This window comes from Channa argus, chromosome 2 (genome assembly GCF_033026475.1).
Source record: "Channa argus isolate prfri chromosome 2, Channa argus male v1.0, whole genome shotgun sequence".
Classification (NCBI taxonomy): Eukaryota; Metazoa; Chordata; class Actinopteri; order Anabantiformes; family Channidae; genus Channa; species Channa argus.
This window is the reverse complement of record NC_090198.1, coordinates 3,777,356-3,800,705: the sequence shown is the minus strand read 5'-3', so window position 1 is coordinate 3,800,705 and position 23,350 is coordinate 3,777,356. Positions and strand designations below refer to the sequence as shown.

Here is a 23,350-nt window from a genome sequence, read left to right as displayed (position 1 = left end):
GGAAGTGTGACTGATAATGCATAATAAACAATCAATTTCTTTATCAACTGTTACAAGCTCAGAAGAAGTTACAATTGCATTTTATGTGTTATTTGTATAGATTCGACCTGCTTTTTTTATGATGCAAATAACATTATGTGTTATCCACAGTAATGCCCCATGCTTAATGATTTGGATTTTTTTTCTTTTTGCTACACTTTCGGCTCCACCCAGTCCTCCCTCTCCCCACTCTGCTATATTCTTCTTTCAGGTATTAGCCAGTTTTAGATAACAAAACGTACTAATCAGACAGAAATTCTCTGATTGGTCAAAAGAGTGAGCCCCACTTTCAAAAGTGAATATCTCTGCATTGCTGCCAGTGCTGATCTGTATGATTTACTGATCTGACTGATTCTATTCTAAACCCTAAAACTTACCCTTCTTAACCTTCCGCCTTTGGAATTCATGAGAACCAGCCAAAAGGTCTGCAGTCTATTGGTATACAACTCAAAACTGTGCTTACACTGCTCCCCATAAAACTACCCACATACATAAGGAGACACACCCCAACATTAAAGCAAGGAGCCTGTGTTGTGTCTGAATAACGTTTCCTCTCTGGTCTTGTTGTCTCTTAGTTAGTGAGAAGGAAAATGGAAGCCGCACACAGTTGACCACCTTCAGAACAATGGAAAAGGCAGAAAAAAATGTAAACAGGACGTCTGCCTGATGCTTTTAACTGTCCGGTCTAACAATACAGTGGCTTCAGTGAGCTTCCTGCGGCTTTCTGTAATCTGCTTTAATGAAGGAGAGAAGGAAGAGAAACTACATGCTTTCAGTCACCTTCAGCACAGTTTTTGTGTAAAACTGTTAAGAGTAGCTAGTGATACACTGAAGATCAGAAAATTAAAAATGTTTGCCTGCTGCAGTGTAACCGCTGACCTTCTATATCACCCACTCTGCAGGTGTCCACAGCCCCCCTTCACTCGTCTGGTTTCTCCTCTCGCTCTGCTGTGGAAACCAGTTCCAAGGTGAGTCATAAAGGAACCAGCATTGTGCAGAGCAATTTCCATCCCTCTCAATCACACAGTAGAAACCTACGCTCTAAGTCACTGTGCCAGGCCGAACAGGACGGGGTTTCTCTCACAATGTTGGGCCATCAAGAGAATGCCTCCTATCGGATCCCTGAGCCTGCCCCTGGAACGCTAAGGCGTAGCCTCAGTGGTATTCTGGCCCAAGAAAGAGGCTATTGCCAGGAAGAGGAGCTGCCGTATCAATACACCTACAAAGGTCCCTCCCATCGCACCATCAGCCGCATCACCAACCGACAGCAGCACTACCAGCAGCAGAGCTCTGGCTTTGGTCAGGAGGGCTTTGTAGGGACAGGAAATAGGGGGGTCCACATAGCAGGGGATGGTTGGGGAACACAATGGCAGAAGCAGTTGTCCAGGACTAACCAAGTCATCGGGACCGGGCAGTACCAAGCCCCCCTCCACCGGGCTGGCTCAGTCCACAGTGTGAGGAGTGTTGGGAAAGGAGTGGATATCATTGAAGGAGGATCGATACACAGCAATGACCCACTGGGAGAGTAAGACATTCATTGATTGATTGACCAGATGACAACATCTGGACCACCAGTGTCCTCCATAGCTTTGACAGAAACATTATACGAAATACTTATGTGCATTGTTTTTTGCAGGATTCAGAGCCTGGACATGGCTACAGCTGTTAGATATCTGTCTGAAGCAGACCCTGCCATGCAAGTTCTTGGGGCTGCATACATACAACACCAATGTTACCATAGCAACGATGCCAAAAACCAGGTATTATTCTTGGATGTGGTTGTGTTTGGTTACACTTCAGTTTCTGGTATTCATCTATTTATTTGACTGCATTTCACTGGTGAGGTACTTATCAAAATATATGTCAACGGAAACAGGACACACATTCAAACTTACACTTACATCATAATGAGCTATGCTTTTAAAATTTAATTGACAGCACAGGAAGTCAGAGGGAAAGTGGAGGAGTGTCAAACAGAGCAGGAATTGGTCAAACTTAAAGCTGAAAGAAAAAACACAACTGTGATCAACAAAGAAATGTTCTCAGAAATTACAGAGGACACCTTTGGTTGCTAAATCTTCATTGTCATAGTCAACAGTTTAAACATCTTTCAACATTGTTAAACCTTAGAAATATTTATAGATTGCAACACATCTTTCAGAATACAATATTTGTATGAGCTTTTATGATCTTTGACAATTTTTTAAAACATTTCTATATTACAAGTACTGTAGAATTAATATAGCACCACCATAGAGCATTTTTAACATATCTGCCAAGTATGGGTTGGTCTCACACTTTTTAATAGAGAATAAGAAAATGCATTTTTTAAATGAAAAGGCATTTAAGTCCTGGGATCTTTCAAACTGAATCTTCTCATTATGCAGCATTAAAAAAATTAATTTCCCCTAAAATAAAGCCTTTAGCTGCATTAGCAGGAATAGTTAAGCATTTGTTGTTTGGCTTCTCTGTGGTAAAGTTAAAGGGTTTTTTTGCAGGTTAATGAGAGCAAATCTAAACTTACCTAAAGTTATGTGAACTCAGGAAGTTGTGCATGGCTCATTAACTTATGTTATCTGAGCAGGTCCACTTTTAGTACATGCACGTGTAGTGCAAAGTGTGTGTTCACACTGTATGTAATGTGTTGCTCCTGAACCTGTCTCTCTCTCTCTGTCTCTGTCTCAGGTTCGTGCTCTGCGTGGAATTCCTGCTCTGGTTCAGCTGTTCTCCAGTGACAACCAGGAAGTGTTACGCTTTGCTACTGGAGCCATGCGGAACCTCATTTATGAGAACGCTGAAAACAAGGTGATGCTCATAGATGCCGGTGGAGTGATGAGTCTCATCAACATCTTAAGTGAAACCGATGAGGAGCTTCGAAAGACCATTACAGGTTTAGACTGGTTTAAACCCTGCTCATGAACTTCTCCTTGCATGACATTAAGCTGTCTGTAATTCAGTCTTGTGTTACTAGTTTGAAAACCTATTGAGATAACACAGTTAAGCCATGTTGTGGCTGCAGGCATCCTGTGGAATCTGTCCTCCAGAGACAACCTGAAAGAGAAGCTGTCCAAAGAAGCTTTATCAGAACTGACAGAGAAAGTTCTGATCCCTCTGTGCAACAGCATCCCTCTATCCGCATCTGAGAAAGACATCTTCTATAACACCACTGGCTGCCTCAGGTGACCCCATGGAAGATCCAGCTTGACCTTTAACTCTAATGTTGGTTTTGATAAAACACATTAATGTTAATGGTAACTGTCTACATATGTCATGGACAGCATATTCAGTATTTATCCGAAGTAAGGAGACGACAAGGATGTTTTAATACTAAGTGGGTTTATTTAGGTAACTTGGGGGGATGAACAATTAAAAATGACTACACAAGGAGGACAAGAAATCACACGCAGTAAGGTAACATCTAAAAAAACACAGAAAAACACAACATTAACTTAAATACGGTGGAGAAGGAAGATAAACTATATTTTAACTGCTAAATAACTAAGTTAAACTAACAGGTAAAACAAACAAGCAAACTAAGCAGAAAACACAGACTGACAGTGTCAAACAAGAAATTAAACCTCAGACCAAAAAAACAGTAAAAACAGAGTCCAAATACAGGGAAAAGGCAGAACAGCGAAATCAGAGTGCAAACAGAGGGAAGATCCGGAGGATTGCTGTGCAGGAAGATGCAGCATAACAACAAAGAGAAATTGGCAGGGAACTGAGGGGAAAGCCGGGTTTGACAGGACAGGGGCACAGGTGAAAATAATCACGGCTGATGACAGGCAGAGAGAACGAAAAGACAGGATGTTGGCTGAGGGGCTACAAAATGCAGGCTTGGGACAGGAAGTCAAGCTGGGGGAAACTGAACACAGGGTTCAGGATTGTGACAACATAGGTCAGGTATTGGGCATTTATAGGATAAAATTATATTTTCATTGCGTTGAAGTTGTAAATTAGCAGATTTTTAGGTTAACTTGTAAAGTATTTCTGAGTCCATGAGGAATATCCTCAATTGTCGAAAATTCGAAAAACACCTTAAGGTGGTAAAGTGGGGCTACTCAAATAATATAAGATCATTGATTCAAAGATTCATCTTGGTTAGATGACTGCACTGCATTACCGGATTTGGATTTAATTTTATATACGTGTGTTTTTGTGCGTGGGTGTGTGTTTGCACATAGGAACCTGAGCTCAGTGAATGAGCGTACAAGACAGAAGATGAGAGAAATGCGAGGCCTGGTGGACTCTCTGGTGTCCTACATTCAGCAAGAAGATAGTGCTAAGGACAAGGTAATGTAATAACCTGAAATTTTATTTGATTTGTGACATTTTAGACACTGTAAATACCAATGTCTGATTGTAAGGTCACTACATTCCTGTCATTATTGTCATTATCGTAACAGCTCCCTGTCTATAAACACCAATGTAGAGACACCAGTGGTTAAACAAAATGAGAGATTGCACAGGCTCTTACAGGGCACATGGCTATTCTCTCTGCACTGCTGCTCCTCGATGAAAATCGAGGAGGAAGCACAAGCGTAACATTTTGGCCTAAAGACACATGCAGTTCAAAAACTGAACTGCATTACGGAGAAATGTGTTGGTAATAAATAGATAATCGGTGCAGTCATCAGTGCAGTCTGATGACCCCTGCCTGCAACAGCGGTTTGAGATTTCCGCGCCTTTCTGATTGTGAGTTGGACACTATGTTTAGACTTTTTGTCTGTCATGATTCTGTAAAGCCTCATGGTCAGTTCCACCTTACTTTTGCATTTGTGAGAAGTAGGTAACTGTATTCTCACATTAGCTCTGCACCCTAATCACTCTTTGTGTTGCTTGAAATATGACAATGATACAAATAAAGGGGACAGGAATATTTACAAGTTGCACTGGTGCCCGTATCTATTGAATATATTACATTGTCTACAATGTTGTCTTGGTTGTAAATGTGACTAAATGGTCAAAGTGTTGTATTATTTTATAGAACACGGCTTGTTATTTCACGTATCTTTCTTATTGCCATCAAACCATGTGACCCAATATGTTTTAGTTCTGAACTCAATGTTCCCTGACTTATATACGTGTCCATGGTTCAGGATCTGTAGGGAACTGTTGTTAGATTAAAGGAAAGTTTTGAGATTAGTGGCTTATTAAAATGTCGTTGCGTTCAGCTCAGGTTTTCCAGTAGCACTTAGCTGGATCACTTTTAATCAGACTAGATCACCACAGTAACTTATGTTGCATCATCATTCACACAGGATCCTTACAGGAACAAAAGTGATAATAGATATTTAGAGAGATATACGTAAAATTGTTATGCTCTCTCATTTTCTGTGGACCGCTCTAGTTTTAAGTTCAAATTTCTAACAGGGGGAGGGGGGAGAGTCAGTAAATAATTTGCATAATTTCTGGTTCCTGATGGACTGGACCCAAACATGCAAACTATGCAGATATAAACTAACCTGCAGTTCTGATTAGTTCAGCTTCCTGTCCCGTAAACCATATCCCAGCCAATTTAACTTGCAGGCATAATAATGTCTAATAATCTTAGAAGTGGAGACAGATATTTGACTATTCAGATATTCATTCTTTGTTTTTTGTTTAAATATAGGATATCAACAAAGGCAAATTCTAAATTATGTTTTGCATTCTTATATTTATACTTATAATTGCACCATTTAAATGCATAGAAATACTAGTAATGCATAACAAAGAAAACTCCCTGCCCAGTCTGATGTGTGTGTGCTTGCTGCAGTGCGGAGTGGTGTCATTGCTCATGATTTAATCAAGACGAATGGGATGAATGGTCAAACCTAATGGCAGTGTGCTGCAATTTTTAATTATATATAAAGACAGCATAGTGCTGCAACATGAGACATAAGATTGAATGTATTCTTCGTTTTTAGGTCACAGACTTCACTTACGCTTAATAATTTAGATTTTTTTTTTAACCAAGGTAATGAGCTAAATACATTTGCTTGCTTACAGAAACCGTCTCGATTTTAACATTTTCTTGATGAAGCCATATCCATTGCTGCCTACAGCTATTTTGCATCGGACAGTAAAGGAGGTGGGCTACTAATTTACACAATGTAAAGACCTGCTTCTGTGTGCAGTACCAACGCCACACAAAGCCTGAACATGTACAGTAACTTGAGTTGGAGGGAGTGCTGCACCACCCCGTGGTAGTGAAACCTGCAGTGCATCAACAGTTACTTATCATTGGCGACTTTAATGTTGACTAGCTACCCTGGTGTCCCAGTGTGCTATTTCCCAAGTGTATTCATTTGATCAGGGTATAAGATGACCAGCTTATTCTACCTGACTGTGCATTATATATGTTTATCCACTCATGACAGTCAGTTATTCCTTTTGTCAAACCCTCATCTGCCTCCTCTGTCTCTGTCTTTGTTGATATTTAGGGGTTGGAAAATTCATTGTGTGTGTTGAGGAATCTGTCCTACCAGCTGTACACAGAGCTACCTCCCTCAGTGCGACTGCGTCTAGAGGGCTCAACAAGATCTTCTGCCTCCCGTGACGCCATCGGCTGCTTTGCCCTGTATAACAAAAAAAACAATGAGGTAAATCTCATCACATATTCACACATCCTTAAATGTTCCACCAAATCAACACTTTTATTAAAAAACTCGGTTTAAATTGGCGACACCTGAGTCGTGGTTATACAATGGAATTTAGCCTCTTTCAAATTCTTGGACTTGCAACCCTACTTTCAGTGTTCTTTTTTTTTAGCTGCTGATGAAAACCCTTAAAAGCTCACTGTGCACTACCTGCGCAATAGTGCGGTCAGAGATAGTTAGCGACTTGCTAATAAACAGTGTAGTGTTTGGCAACTAAAGAGACATTTTTCACATAGTCTGTCTTCCCCCCAATATCTTCAGAGCCCCCCAAAAAAGGGCACACACAGACAATCCCTATACAATTAAACCTGTGTAACAGTGAATTACACTTTTCTTTCTTTGACTTTCTCCGCAGCAGCGTAACCACTATCTGTCCATACTGACTGAGGTGTCCAAACAACCAAAGGGGCCTGAGTGGCTGTGGCATCCAAAGATTGTGCCACTGTACAAATTTGTTCTACAGAACAGCCACATCAGCTCCACGAGCCGTGAGGCTGCCATAGGAGCTCTGCAAAACATCACTGCTGGAGATGCCAGGGTAAAATCTCAGACATATGAACTCCATGCACGATTATTCATACAGTATATCCTAAATTACCTCTCTGATATAGTCGAGTGAATCACTTTGAGATATGATTATTTAGCAAGAATAGCTCACATCATAAGGAGAAAATCTCTGTAGACTGTAATCTGTGCCCCTCTCTCAGTGGTCAGCAGTACTGAGTAATGTGGTGGTGGAGCAGGAGAGGATGCTGCCCATCCTGCTGGATCTCTTAGACACCAACAATGACATGGAGCTGAGGCCTTTGACTGGTTTGCTGAGAAATCTGGCTAAACACTCAACCAACAAAAACAACATGGGTAAGACAAACTAGGATTCCTGAATGTCAGCAACACTTATGTCGACTGTGCAGGCATGTCACCTGTGTTTTGCCCCATCTGTTATCAGGGTTAGATTTAATCTCTTTAGTGTAACAAAGTCATTTTTGGGGCACAAAAAATATTTCATAAAATATTTTCCTCAAAGTATAGTACTTTGGCATTTAAAGTTGCATTTGTTACAGAATTAAATATCAAATGATTAAATCATGATAAACTACATGCGAGTAAAACAACTTAAATAGTCTGATCAGCAGCTGTAGCAGAGATGAAGCTGCTCATATGCAAGTAAGTAAAATTTATTCATATAGCACCCATCACAGATAAAATCACAAAGTGCTTTACAAAATGTAAAACGAGAAAATATTAGAGACAAAATTTCAAATCCTCAACTGGTTCCAGTTAAAAGCCTCGCTGCTGAGTTCTGAACAATCGGAAGACTATTGATAACACGTTTTTTAAGACAAGTAAAGAGTGAGTAACAATAGTCCGAACGAGATCAGATAAAAGCATGTATGATCATCTCTAAATCTACATTGGACAATATCTTTCTCATTTTAGAAATATTCCGTAAGTGATAGGAACAGTTTTTGACCATCTGTCCTGAATGTTGATCTAAGGACATGGATTGATCAAATACAACACCGAGGTTCCTGAGGCTTGACTGAACAGAGGAGCCCAAAGAACCAAGATGTTGCCTGATTTGTGGAATTTTCTTATCTGGGGCAATGATCAAAGTTTCTGTCTTTTTTGGATTTAGTTGAAGGTAGTTACAGCCCAACCACTCCTTAATACAAGACAGACATTCCAACAAGGTAGACAACAAGTGAAACTCAGACTCCCTGCAAGAACATATAACTGAATATCATCAGCATATAAGTGATAAGACACATGCTTAAAACACTGAATTATCCAACCGCAAGGGACCTAAAACTGATCCCTGTGGTACTCCACATGAAAGAGGCATAGTGTCAGACATGATCTGGTTTATCGCAAAAGAAAAAGTTCTATCAGTAATATATGACAAAGACCACTGAAGTACAGACCCAGTCAAACCAATAATATTTTGGAGACAATTTAGCAAAATTTTATGATCAGCTGTATGAAACACTGAAGTTAGATGCAGTAAAACCAACACTGTGTGCTGGCCCGAGTCTGCTGCCATCAAAATGTCACTTGACACTTTAAGAAGGGCTGTCTCTGAGTGCATTTTGGGGAATCCTGATTGAAACTTTGATTTGATGATGATGCAGATGAGTGGAAAGTTGTTGGGCTACCACTTTTTCAGTTTAGATATGGGCCTCTAGTTTACATGGTCAGAAGGATCCAGGTTTGGCTTTTTAAGAATTGGGTTCACTACAGCTTGTTCAAAAAAGGAGGGGACCGTGCCAGAGGAAAGAGACCAGTTTATCATATTTACCAGACAAGGACCAAGCGAATCCGTAGCGTTTCACAGTAAAGTCATTGGAACAATGTCAACAGGGTTAGCAGAAGGTTTCATCTTTTTTAATAAAACCTTAATGTCCTGTAGGCTGACAGGAGAAGGAACAGTTACAAGAGTGGAGAGTATAGGTGTGTGAGGAAGGAGAAATACTGTCCCTGATGTCCTGCACTTTACAGACAAACAAATCTGTTACAGTCAGCTGATGAGTTGTGGCGCTGAGGGGGAGACAGTATTTTTAATGGTATCAAACAGGACTTTAGGATTTTTCTTATTCGCAGATATAAGATTGGTGAAATAATCTGAGCTGGCCTGTTTAATCGTGACCTTGAGAGATGTGATAATATCGATGGAGGTTGGTGTACTGATATCACAGTGTTAAGTAGATCCTGTAGCCCGAACCTAGAAACTATCTGTAAAAGATAAACCATTTTATTCTCCGTGACAGTTTTCCTTATTTGTACTGGTCGGTGTTTACATCTAGAGGCCCACATTTCAGCAATTAGCCAAGAAAATAACCAGCATGAAGCAAAAACACCCAGACTTTATTTTCATTGTATTTGAAATTTTAACAAAGCAAAACTGAACCATGACCTGCCTACATACAAACAGCACATAAACTGCACCACCAGAGACAGTAATACACTGGATCACTGCTACACTGAACTGAAAGACTCTTGACGCTCAATTCCCAGAGCAGCTCTGTGTCACTCAGATCACTGCATAGTTCAACTTCTTCTGTTCTGTTCACTTCTAAGCAAAAGGCAAAATCTGCAAAGCCTTTAGTTAAAACTTCAACCAGAGAACCAAAGCAGCAGCTGCAGGTCTGCTTTGACTGCACAGACTGGAGTGTTTTTGAAGCTGCAGCTGAACTGACTGACACTTTGACATTATAGGTCAGTTTTTGTGAGGACGTGTGTGTGTGCCAACGAAGACCTATACAGCAACAAGAAGCCATGGTTCACAGTTAAAATCAGACAGAAAGAGGAAGCCTATAGAAGTGGAGACAGACTTCTGGCTGGAAATACATTGTCAAAGAAGATCAAGGTGGCAAAGAGAAAACTATGCTGAAAAGCTGGAAAACAGCTTTTCTGCCAGTAATGCCACAAGAGTGTGGAGAGCCAAGAACAGGAGGCCTTCCCCACCTGCTGAGGAGAACAAAAACTGGCAGTCTGAATGCATTTTATTGCAGGTTTGAAAGACACAGCCCAACAGCCCCGACCTGCATTAGTTCAGAGATCGCGACCACCTCGCCTTTATTCACCCCCGTACTTTGACCTCAAGAAGAGCATTCACCCCATAAGCTCCCCCCCCAGACAACCTGGATACCCTCGGGATATCTGAAGGGGATGTAAGCAGACTCCTCCACAGACAAAACTAGGAAGTCTGTAGGCTCAGATAGGGTCAGCCCCTCCTGTCTGAAGGTCTGTGCTGAGCAACTGGCCCCAGTCTTCAACAAATCACTCGAGCTCTGGAAAGTGCCATCAACCTTTAAACATTCAACCATAATTCCAGCCTCTACAAAAGCTATTATCACAGGCCTAAATTCCTACAGGACAATTGCTGTGGCTATGAAATTCTTCGAATGACTAGTGTTGACCCACCAGGGCCCCTGCTAGACCCCCCTGCAGTTTGCCTACAGGGCAAACTGGTCAGTATTTAAATATTCCATCTCCTTAAACATGTCTTTTAGAGCAACCAATGACCAAAGTAAATTCCTTGTATGTGTTAGCATACTTGTCAATTTTATCTGATTCAGATTAATATCAATTTGATGGTCATCTGAATCAAAATAAGATAAGGTTGATTCTGTGGTTGTGTTTGCACATTTATGTTGATATTGATTTTTTTATTTTTTTTATTTTTTTTTTTTTTATAAGTAACAGGTTACAGTAACATGATCCATCCATCCTTTATCCTGTTCAGGGTTTCAGGTGCTGGAGTCTTCCCAGCTGTTATTGGGTGAGAAGAATAACACAGTTCTCTAGTTTTAGTCTAAACGAGTCCACTCTCAGTCCAGTTCCAGTCCATCACCCCCTTACAGATGGTTGAGGAGTTACACAGCTTAATGGCTTTTGGAAGAAAAGGATCTCCCATGGCGTTCTATGGTGCACTTGGCAGTAATCAGACCGTGGCTGAACATGCTCCTTTGTTCTGACTGAACAAAGGAATGCTCCGGTAGTGAAGGGATTGTCCAGGATTGAGAGGACTTTGGAGTATTTCCTTCTCATTTCCATGTAAAAACCTGAGTCTCAGAATTTACACTCAGCTCTGAGTTTTTGTAAAACGCAGTCAATTTTGTCCAGTGCTGCCAGGTGCTTGCAGTCTAAAACAACCTCCACCTCCTCACAATGGCTAGTGAGACAAGTGACAGGAGTCTTGTCTTAATATCCATCACCAGCTCCTTTGTTTTGCTGATATTGAGATGGCAACATAAATGACCACATTCTAGCTTCTCTCCAAAAGTTATGCCATCTAGAATAACGATATGGTTGGACAGCATATTTCTGAGATTTATGGGCCCAAATACTATGAGTTCAGTGTTGTCTGAGTTTACAAGTAAACAATTGTGGGACGTCCAGGCCTTTATGTCTTGCAGGCATGCTTAACTGATTAACTGATTTTTTTATTTTATTTTTTTTCCACCTGGTTCCACAGATGGATATAGCTGGGTATCATCAGCATAGCAATTCTCTAGTGTTTTTCTAATAATGTTGCCTAAGTATTGGTGCTAACACAGAGCCTTGTGGAACTCCATAGCTCTTCAAAGTTCTCCTTTCATCTTCCCATCACGCTCCTGGCACCTGTCAATACATTTCCATCCTTATCTTTAATCACACTAACCTGCTGCACATCCTTCCCATCTCTATCTCTTTGTCTGGCCAACCTGTACAAATCCACTTCTCCCTCTTTAGTGTCCAACCTAACATACAAGTCCTCATATGCTCTTTGTTTGGCCTTTGCCACCTCTACCTTCACCTTACGGTGCATCTCCCTTTAGTCCTGTCTACTCTCTTCAGTCCTCTGATTTTCCAAATTCTTCTTAGCTAACCTCTTTCTCTGTATACACTCCTGAACTTCCTCGTTCCACCACCAAGTCTCCTTGTCCACTTTCCTCTTTCCCAATGACATACCAAGTACCCTCCTACCTGTCTCCCTGATCACATTAGCAGTAGTGGTCCAGTCATCTGGAAGCACCTCCTGACCATCCAGAGTCTGTCTCAGCTCCTCCCTGAAAACTACATAACATTCTTCCTTTTTCAACTTCCCCCAAATCGTCCTCTGCTCTGCCTTTCTTAGCTTTCCTCTTCTCTCTCTGCCTACGAACAAACCTACCTCCTGTCCTTCTTCAGCCAACAGTAGTACAATTTCCTTCTTGCCTTCTTTTTCAGAGGGGCATCTTTTCATTGTATTGACATATAGTGAAGCAAATGATGATAGAACCATTTCTTTAAATTTGTTTACAGCTTTTTCACCTAAGCACCTGCTGTAGTGGAATATTCTTCTAACTGCTGTATAGTCTATTTTTGTAAATTCAAATGGTTCTAGAAAATGGCAAAGAGAAGAGAGTTGTGAGGAAATATTGTTAAATTATCAGTTTCAATTCCATACGTAAGGACAAGGTCTAGGATGTGACTAAAACAGTGAGTGGGTTTATTCACATTTTGGGGAAAAAACAATTAAATCTAATAAACGCAGTGTTGACGCAGTTACTGTCAAATAATAGCGTTTTTTGAGTTTTCCAGTTTGGGTGTGAAAGGCTAAGAGTAAGGCTCTCAAATGAGTTATAACTATGTTTAGGTCTAGGGTTTATTGGTAAGCTTGAGCGGAAGATTGCTGCAACTCCTCCACCTCAACCTGTGCTTCTAGGAACATGATCATTAATATGACTTGGGGGGGTTTGACTCATTTAGACTGACATAGTCTTCCTGCTGCAACCAAGAACCTGCTATTATTTTGCCTTTAAATCTGTATCATGAATAATGATATAGCCAGGTAGAGCAATATACACAGACATATTATCCTTTCTAGTCACATGCATCATTTTGAAATCTGGTGTGAAATTTTGACATAATTAACATTTGTCTAACAAATATGCGAAGTAGTTCCCCTCATGATGAAATAACTCATTTGTAAACTTGTTCCTCTTTAACAGCAAGCATGAATGAACATTAGACAGTCTGAAACTCGGAAAGAGGCGGAGCTCTCAAAGGCTGTAATTAGTGAAAGGTCTAAACATTTATCCAAAAACCACCCTTGTCCTTTGTCACTGCAGCTAAAACGGTGAACGTTTTGGTGTCCAGGCTGCCCAGTGACGGTCTCCAGAAGACACCGTCCAGCGAGGTGGTCATCAACATCTGTGGAGCCCTGAATCACCTGGTCACCTGCAGTTCCTCAGCAGCACGGGACATCTTATACCTAAATGGTGTGCCAAAACTGCAGGGCATCAAGACATCCCATGATAACAGGTAGGATGGACTGACTTCCACTGTAAGGCTCAAGTATCAGTGAGACAGAGCTGCTTCAATGAGCAAGATAACTGAAAATGATTACACCACGAATACTGTTCAGTCTTTGTCAAGTGTTTTCTTCATGTTTCTTATAATGGCTCAGTTTTTTGTATCTTCTACAGTCCCACAGCTTTGATCAGTCTGTAATCTGTTTCCTGTTTATGTGGAACATTCTGGCCACACAAAATGTAACCTTTTTGCTAATTAGCTTGTCATTTTAAAGTGTTTATCACTCTCTGTCTGTTCTCCCCTCTTCTTGTGCTCTGGTATTTCCTAACTGTTAGTCTTTCTTGTTTCTCACGGACTGTCACTGTGTCTCGGTTTAGCCCTGGGGGTCTAAAAGCTGCCACAGCTGCCTCAACTGTCCTCTGCAACATGTTCCAGTACAACAAGCTGCACAAAGACTACAAACTGGTAAACACACACACACACACACACACACACAGTGGGGAATAAACTGTTCTTGTGATGTGAGGTCCTGGTCTTGATGGACCTGAGTCTCTTGCCAGCGGGAGGGGAGGGGAAACAGTTTTTGTCCAGGATAAGAAGGGTCGGCTGCAATCCTCGCTGCCCTTCTTTGGGTCCTGGACACGTACAACTCCCGAAGAGATGGGAGGCTGTGGAAAATAACCTTCTCAGTTGAGAGGATGATTCGTTGCAGCTTGGCCTTGTCCCTGGCTGTGGCTGCAGAAAACCAGGCTGTTATGGAGGATGTGAGAATGGACTTGATGATGGCAGTTCACGAACATCTTCATAGGGAGGTGAAACTTCAGCTGCCACAAGAAGTACAGCCTCTGCTGAGACTTCTTGGTGAGGGAGCTGATATTCTGCTCCTCCTTGACCTCTTGGGTGATTGTGGCGCCCAGGAAGTGGAAGGACTTGACAGAGTGTTGCAGAGGGCGAGAGAGGGGAGGGGGGCTGGGTCTTTGCTGAAATCCACTAACATCTCCTGTGTCTTCAGAGTGTTGAGCTCCAGGTTGTTAATGCTGCGCCACGTCACCAGACGGTCCATCTTACTCCTGTAGGCCATCTCGTCTCCATCTGAGATAAGCCCAATGAAGGTGGTGTCATCTGCGCACTTCAGTAGTTTGACGGACCCGTGACCAGATGTGCAGTTGTTGGTATACATGGAGAATAACAAAGGGGAAAGAATGCAGCCTTGTGGGGATCCAGTGCTGATGGTCATTGAGTCAGAGATTTGCTTCCCCAGGCTCACGAAGTAGCAGCCTGATAAAATTCAAATGAACTGTTCACATTTCTACAACCTGATATTTACCTTTATGACTGTCACTCTTATCAGTTGTTGTGCACTGAGATAAAACTTGATTAAAGGCATTGTGATAGTCCCAAGAAAGTTGACACAATGCTCTTTCACACCTGGAAAAGGAGGAGTTGGGGGTTGGTTGGGCATTCAGATGACAATCCCCAGGCTTACCGCTAAATTTAACAAACTGCACCTTTAAACAATAGAAAAGTTTGCATTTTGTAAGGGCGGTAATTAAAGTAGGCATGCTGCTTCAGAGTTCTATTCATTTAGTTTCTACTAAATCCTGGGAAAAAGAGCACCTAAACAGGGCTGTACATTTTCTAATGCTGGTCTCTCTTAGTGACAGCAGAGTAACCACGGGAATGAGATTCACCAAGGAGCCCATAAATGCACCAGAGTTACACAAAGTGAGATTAAAAAAAAAAAAAAAAAAAAGGGTACTCTGAGCAGAGAGGGAAGTTTTTCCTTTAGTGTGTCCGGGTTCCTCCACCAGTGATTTGAATGTGCTCTTCTCGTAAATTAGAGTTATGAGAGACGAACGCAGTGCATCCATGAATGATGAGCGGTCTGACAGAGGGCCTTTGGCTGTGGTGTAGAACATGGTTTTTAAAGTGATTTTTTACAACACTGTCACTGTTCTGTAACAATAGAGTCACTGTTACTGAAAATGGTTGGCATTTTGGGTTTTTTGCCAAGTTGTCCTGTTTTTCACCGGAAAAATGCCATTTATAACTCACTCTGACACAGTCATGTAAATTTTATTTTTACATTTTTTTTAAGGGGGGCAAAAACACAAAGATCATCCGATTGTAGTGAGTTTTAGTAATGGGTAACTACAATTTCAGTTAAAAAACAATATGTAACTTCAGTCATTATTTATTTAACAAAAGTTCCTCCCATGATTCAGTAGGTTGTAGATCCACCTTTAGCAGCAAAAACTTTTCATTACAATCACTTCCTGTGTGACTTTCAGTCTCTCACATCGTGATGGAGTAATTCTGGGACATTTTTCTTTACAAAATTGCTCCAGTTCATTGATGTGTTTAAATATTCACTCATGAACAGGTCTCTTAAGATCCTGCCTCAGCATTTTAACTGGGTTGAGGTCTAGACTTTGGATAGACCATTTCAAAACCCCTAATTCTTTTATCCTTCATGATGTAGATTTACTGGTGTGCTTCCGGTCATTGTCCTGCTACGTTAGCCAATATCAACTAAGCTTTTGCTGTTGGACAGATGGCCAACTTTTCTTTAGTCTTGTCTCTCCATAAGACATTGTTCCAGAAGTCTTGTGGTTTTTTTCACATATAGTTTTGTGAACTTCAGTTGTGCTTTCATGTTCTTTTTAGACAGAAGAGTCTTTCTCTTGTCAAATCTTCCAAACAAACTGTACTTGTTCACTCTTTTTTTAATTGTGCTGTCATGAACTTTAACATTTAACATGCTCAGTGAAGCCTGTAGGCTCGGAGATGCAGCTTTTGGGTTTTCTGTATTTCTGTGAGCTGATTGTTTAATGTGATAAAGGGGTGAATGTGCTGGAATTTCCACTCCTGGGAAGATTGGCAAATACTAGAATTGGTTTTATAACTCTGTCCATTTTGATGTGCAGCAACAATTACCTCTCCTATGGAAGCAGTAAGGGATAGTTGTTTTTTTTTTTTTTGGGGGGGGGGTTGTTTTTGTTATATATAAATAATAGCATGGTAAATATGTTGTTTGTATGAGGTTGTATTTTCCTAATGCTAAGACCTGCTTTGATTAGATGATTTTTATTAGAATTTTAAAGAACGACAATTTCCCTTATTGATCCCACGACAATTTGCCTTATTGTCGTGGGATCAACAAAGCAGAAATAAATATTAAAACCTTCCTAATGCTCACATTTGGACAGAGACTAGACTGTGGCACATAGATTGAACAGTACAGCTACAATTTTTGGCTTAACGGTTACTATAAATGTAGGTATTCATACACAAGGTCATACACAAGGTTAAAATGCTTCCCGAATAACCCAAACAGTTATATTAGAATTTCTGATTTTGACTATCAGCTCTCAACATATGGTAGCTTTGATTATATTTATCAGAATCAACAGACAAATAACAAAACTTCTCTCAGGGAGAAGAGGAGGGTCAGGTGTCTCTCAGCAATAAACATTTTTGTCTTTATAAATTGTCTATTAATCTTCTTTGTTTGGTCACATGTGATGCTGAAATCTCCATGTGTCTATTAGTAATATCCAGTGTTGTGATAAAAACAATAGACCCCCTCTTTTAGTGTTTACTTTTCTGTTTAGGTCACATTTCTGATCTTTAGAGGCAACCTGAGCAAAAACAAGTTTAGAATGATAATTGTATTTATTGAAGCAAAAATCTTATCCAATTCCAAAATCCCCCCCCCTAAAAAGTTATTGCCCCATTAAGTTAGGAGGTAGTTGATCTCCTAACATTGTCTGGCAGCACGCACATTTATTCTGTTCACAGGGCCGACTGTGGCACAGGAAGGGAGAGCGTTTGTCCAATTTTGCAGTTGTTGGTTCAATTCCCGGCTCCTCTGGTCACATGTTGAAGTGTCCTTGAACAAGACACTGAACCCCAACTTACAGTTGTTGCTCCAGGTGTGCGATGGCCGCAATCACACTCTCCCATCGGTGTGAGTGTGAATGGGTGAATTAGAAGCAGTGTAAAGTACTTTGAGGGCCAATGGGTAGAATAGCGCTTTATAAGTGCAGAACATTTACCCTTTCTTTTCAACATTGTACATTAAAATTTAATACATTAAAACTGACATAAAATGAAACTGTGCTGTGAGCAAAAAAGTGTAAACAAAGCAAAGCATGTTTCAGATTCAATTTTGCACATTCTTGGCATTCTCTCAGCTTGATGGATGTTTGAAGGAGTTCCCACATATGCTGAGCACTTGTTGGCCGCTTTTCATTCACTCTGCAGTCTAACTCATCCCAAACCATCTCAGTCAGCGTTAGGTTAAAGTTACTGTGTAGACAATGTAATCTGAGGCAGAAGCCCATCGCTCTTTTTTTTTTTTTGGTCAGACAGACTCTACATAGCCTCGAGGTGTGTTAAGGTTCATTGTGCTGTTTAAAAAAACAAACTACAACCTCTATATTTCACAGTGGGAACAGACCTGCAGTTAACATCTGTTCATTATGGCAGCCCGTTTCTACCATTGAGGGGAAACAATCAAGATCCTTTATCTCAAAATAATCAGATACTTTCTCAATAGTTTGAGTTACTAAGGCAACATAATGAGTCACCAAGTCAAAATATTGGAAGTATCTAATTATTTTCACTAAGTATCTCAAAATATTCAGAATCTATCTAATTATTTTTGAGATACAGGATCAAGATTTTTTTTTTTTCTCCACCGTGGTGGAAACAGGTTTCCATAGGTTTCTGCATCTCATAGTTGGAAACAACATGGTGGAGGAGAAGGACCTGATTAAACTATAACAGTGGATCACTAAACCTACAAGAATATTAAAAAGAGAAATAAAAGGAACGAAATTTGCTATTTGCTGCTCACTTAGACTATTCTGGCACAGCACAACTGTAATTCTACCAAACAACTTTTTATAGGGTACAGCTGTTTCTTGAAACATCATTCCAGGTGACAGCCTCATGAAGCTGGTTATAAGAATACCAAAATTGTGAGTAAATAAATCGTCTTAATATATTTAATGTTTTCTCAATTGTAATTAAGTTTATTTCACATAATGTTGAAAAAGTTATAATGCAATTATGACAAGCAAAAACACAACTAATCAGTTGACTATCTCAGTGGCATTAATCAGTCTTTGACCCCAGCAACTTTAAACCATTTGCTGAAGTTACTTAAATTTACCTATTTAGGTTTATTTAATCATATGTTATTATATTGATTTCACTTAACATAATGTTGAGTATACATAACTAGATTGAATGTTTGAGGTTGATTAGGTGGATTTTACTAATCCATGCCCACGACAACATTGCACTTGCATTTTGTATTTGCTATGTGTGTGACCGAAAACATGAAGTTAAAATGGAGAGTGGAGGATGTGGGTGTTGGTTGACATTGTGCTTTGAACGTTTATCTCTACCAGATGCTTTTCCCATTTATGTCTACACACATCTATCTTATTTAAGTCCTCCTTGACCTCCCTTCCTCTCTTCCTGGTGAACCTCTTCCTCCCTTCTTTACTCTGTTCAGAAGGCCTGGACTGTGTTAACTTTTAACATGCCTTTTCCAGTAATACTTGACTGTGCAAATGCAAATATTTTCTCTGTAGCTGATAGCAATTACACTGTAAAGTTACTAAACCCTTCACTAAAATGGGGGTGGCTCTCAATCTGTCATCTCACACATTGGGAAATCAGTGGTGAGGCAGTTGGTTTTCTCTAAACACTCAGTCATTTTATTCACAACTAGAATTTCTGCTTAAATTCACATTTAAAGAAGAATCAGCAAAGTTCATTAACAGCAGATCGAAAGTGTCTAATCTGTGATGCAAAATATGTGTCTGGTTACAGTAGATGGTAATAAAGTCAGGATATTTGAGGTTATGAGTTTAATAATCCTCAGGATCCACCCATTCAATAACTATAACCCACCGGAGCCTGTCCCAGCCACTGAATGGGAGGTGGGGCAGAGAGGCATGATTACACATCCATCAGATATATAATTTATTTATTTATTATAAGTATCTTTAGCTTCTGCGATGTGACACAATTAAGAGGGATTATTTCCTATTGTTTAGATGGATAAACCTCCAGATTTGAGAAAACATCTGTTTTTGAACAACAATGCCATATACCAAGAGGGCAAAATTACACAGGATTACTTGGTAAATGCACTATTTTGCCATAAACAACATTGAGGGCTGTGAGGTGCTAATGTCAAATGATGGAACTACTGTGAACAGAGGGAATTGCAGTGTTGGTTGATAATTCTCTGTGAGTTCATTATCTCAAAAGACCCATTTCACATGATACCTTGGAACCTGGCCACAGGGCCAGATGTGCATCAAACAAAGCCGGTCAACAAGGAGCCGGAGCGCAACATCAGTAGCTGAACAAACAATGGAGGCTGTTATGTGAAAATATGTTCAAATACAAGTGAGTGAGTGCCTAACAGGATTCTGTTATAATGTATTTTACTAATAATGATAATAATAATAATATGAACAACCCTAAAACCTAGTAACAACGCCCACAACATTCCTCTGAGAATCCTTGCTTTATCTTCTGAATGCTCTACTTTGGTCTATCTGACCTCAGGTCTGGCCTTTGGTGTTTTAGTGTTTGATGACCGCTTTCTGCTGGAATGCAGAGAATTTGACTGAGACACTTTGGGCTAGTCTCCTTTGTGCGTTTTGGGACGATTAAAAAAAGAGTTTGGATGAGTGGACTTGGCAGTCACTGAAGACTCCAATGCTCTTGCATGCTAAAAAGACCACACAATGCTGATTGTGACCTAAAATTTATCCACTCAGCGACAGAAAGACAGTGTATGTGTGCGCACACACACACACACACACACACACACACACACACATACACATAAGCCCTGGCTAAGACTAAAGCTGACACTACCAGCAGATAACGTCTTTATCTGTCTGCTGAGTGGCCATGGTAAACTTATTACTTTTACAGATATGTTTTGAGCTGCTCACATAAAACTTCACTTGCTTCTGTCTTCATGTGTCCCCCTGTCCAATACTAAATATCTGAAGAGTACTGGACAGACTGCTATAACATTACTTTTCATGATTCAGGGAACTAAACTTTCATGTTAGATAAAGTAATATCATCTACTGTTATAGTAAAAAATCTTATTAAAAAATCGTAATAAATAGAAAACATTTTTACCCATCAGTCAATCAAATCTTATTTGTTGTCCTCCCTTTATTACATGGTTTTCCAATTCAAAGTGCTGTATCGATGACAGGCAAGCCAAACATAAGAAATGTAAACAGTAAAACACTTGTTCTATATCAGTGTTACCCAAAGTGTGGGCTGTGGCCCCCTCGTAGGTGGTGCAGGTACTTACTAGTTCGGCCTCAATAGGTCAGTAACAGGAAATAAATTTACATTTGTGAAGTCAAATATTTATTATTAAATGTTTTTATTTAGAAACATATTAATAATTAATAGAACAAAGCCGTGATGTTTACATTTGATTTTGGTTTTTATTTATCTGACCTGGATTATTATATAGAGACATATATAAGACACATTCATTGTTCTGTTTATGAAATTTAAAAAATAGTTAGAAATCCATTAACTTAATCTTATGCGTTGTTTAGAGTTGAGGTTCAAGGTTTAAAGGAGGAACGGAAAACTTTTAGATTTCAAAGTGAGCCAAGAAATGTTTTCATACTATTCTATACTGTTTTAAAAAGAAGGAAAAAACTAATGATGAGTAGAAATGTAAAAAATATAACCAAGAAACTTTCGGCTGGACTCTTATTGGGAACCGAAACAAGAGTCCAAATTTAAACCTGATTAAAAATTCTATCTTAGTTTGGCTTAGTGGTTCCAAACAAATTGGACTCACATTTGCATGGACTCACATAGCTGTCTGCCAGGAGGACCTGTCTACATGACAATATCCTGCATCAGCATGATGCAGCACCATGTCCATTACTTTAGACACAAACTAACAAATCTGCACATAAAAGATGAACAAGATAAACAAGGTAATAATGTTTTTTTCTTTTTTTAGTCCTTTTGGCTTATCCCGTGAGTTCAGGGTGGCCACAGCGGTTCATTGTCCACATGTTGGGTATGGGAATGGGCTGTTAGGGGTTCGGTGTCTTGCCCATAGACACTTCGACATATAGCCACTGACCCTGTGGTCCGTGGACGACTGCCTTACCAACTGAGCTACAGCTTCCCCCATAACAAGAAGAAAGAATAAGAATAATTATTATATTTTTTTTTCTTTACCATTTTGGAATTGAAATATAGGGTTTTCCGATAATTTGACTTTCCTTGAACTTAACTTTAAACGTTCATTTTCCCGCATTTACACTGTGTTTTGATGTGTTTCAGAGAGGACTTGCAAGACGAGACTTCATAGATGCAACCATCTAGGTACCAGCCTGTTACATGATTGATTCTGAGCTGATCTCAGGATCAAGGTTGCCGTGAGGAGAAGAAGAGGAACAACAAAATGATTCAATGTGCAGGTTATCTGTGATGGACTCACAGGAAGAAAAACATTAACTGGAGCCTATGTTTGATGGACCTTACATTTGTGTTTAATGGTTGCGTTTTACACTTACTGATAGGCATTGATGACAGGAAAACACACAAAGTGGACGTTGCCCCCAAAGCTATCATATACTTTGTGTGCATTAGGGTTTGACTGATAAGGGTTTATAGCACTGACCCTGATTCTAAATATTTTCTTATGAGTCTAATATAGTAGATTAAATGTGATTCCCAAGTTAGACTCCAGAAGCCTGTTATTATATGCAGAGACATTTCAAAACAATGCTTGGTCTGTGGAGTGAGCATTGCCAAGAAGTGTGGGTGAAAGAATGAGAAAGAGGAAAAAGTGGCCCACTGGAACAAAAAAGTTCTGGAGTTAAGTGTAAATACTGCAAACATGCAGATACTTCAGTGCTTGTATATAACAGTTTTGCACCGAACAAAAGAGACGAGTCTAGCACACCACAAAGGACAGAATCTGTGCTTGAACATAAGGCTGCATGAACCTGAGTATGTTCATTTACTGCTGCATGTACTTAAAGGTACACTATGCAACATTTTTCAAATATTTCTTAGCAGATATGCCCCATAACTTATGTCACTGCCCTGTTAAAGAAGGGGGGGCTTCCTGTAGCCCTGTTTGTTTTCCATCTGTCCCTACCCTGCCTACTTCTGATTATCTGATTACCTGGATCAGGTTTGTGGGGTCAATCAGAAGCTGGAGGAGTTGTGGGTAGAACAGGGATAGTGGGGGAGGGTTCCTGTATGGGCTGTGGCCCTATAGGAACATTAGTCCCCCAACCTTGTGTTAAAGCCTCCCGTCCCACAGAGTCACAGAACAGCACTTGTATTAGTACAGAAATTATTTGATTTGCAGGGTAAATTCACCTCAACGTTCATGTCCCAGCCAGCTTGATTCCCAAATGTTGCATAGTGTAGTCGTCAGTGCCTTTTAATGGTGATGCATTCACTTACTACTATGCACACCAAAGTGCCTTTTACCAGGATGCAACCACTTAACTTGTGATACAGTTTTATTTTAAGTAATTGAATCAGACATGTAATTCTTATTGTTACCTCTTCATTAGCCTCTGTACTGGATTTAGTTTTGATTAGAAGATATGATACCCAAGATGAATTACAGCAGCACAGAAAAGTAAAAAAAAAAAAGAAGGCAAATCTTAGCATACTAACACACTACAGTAAAAATAAAATATCAACATATCAACATCAGCTTAACACCACTAATGAACAGTTGGAGAGGTTTGTGGAGCAATGAGGCAAAAAAGGAGTGGAGAGACATAGGCCAGGGAAAAGAAAACATTTAGATACATTACATTATCTGTTGGTTCAGTATC

At 40.0% G+C, this 23,350-nt stretch overlaps 1 protein-coding gene across 2 annotated transcripts in view; it reads left to right on the top strand.

Moving 5' to 3' along the window:
* LOC137109601 (plakophilin-3-like) overlaps positions 1-23,206 on the top strand; it is a 31,279-nt gene extending 8,073 nt beyond the window's left edge. The window contains exons 3-13 of one of the 2 annotated variants that reach the window (XM_067494940.1): positions 942-1,564; positions 1,676-1,799; positions 2,725-2,929; positions 3,059-3,218; positions 4,224-4,332; positions 6,465-6,623; positions 7,039-7,218; positions 7,388-7,541; positions 13,277-13,469; positions 13,838-13,925; positions 21,831-23,206. In XM_067494940.1, coding sequence (XP_067351041.1) covers positions 942-1,564; positions 1,676-1,799; positions 2,725-2,929; positions 3,059-3,218; positions 4,224-4,332; positions 6,465-6,623; positions 7,039-7,218; positions 7,388-7,541; positions 13,277-13,469; positions 13,838-13,925; positions 21,831-21,872 — 2,037 coding nt within the window. In that variant the 3' untranslated portion in view covers positions 21,873-23,206. Of the gene's footprint in view, positions 1-941; positions 1,565-1,675; positions 1,800-2,724; positions 2,930-3,058; positions 3,219-4,223; positions 4,333-6,464; positions 6,624-7,035; positions 7,219-7,387; positions 7,542-13,276; positions 13,470-13,837; positions 13,926-21,830 lie in introns of both variants that reach the window. The other variant, XM_067494939.1, reaches the window with a different exon arrangement.
* The last annotated feature ends 144 nt before the right edge of the window (positions 23,207-23,350 follow it).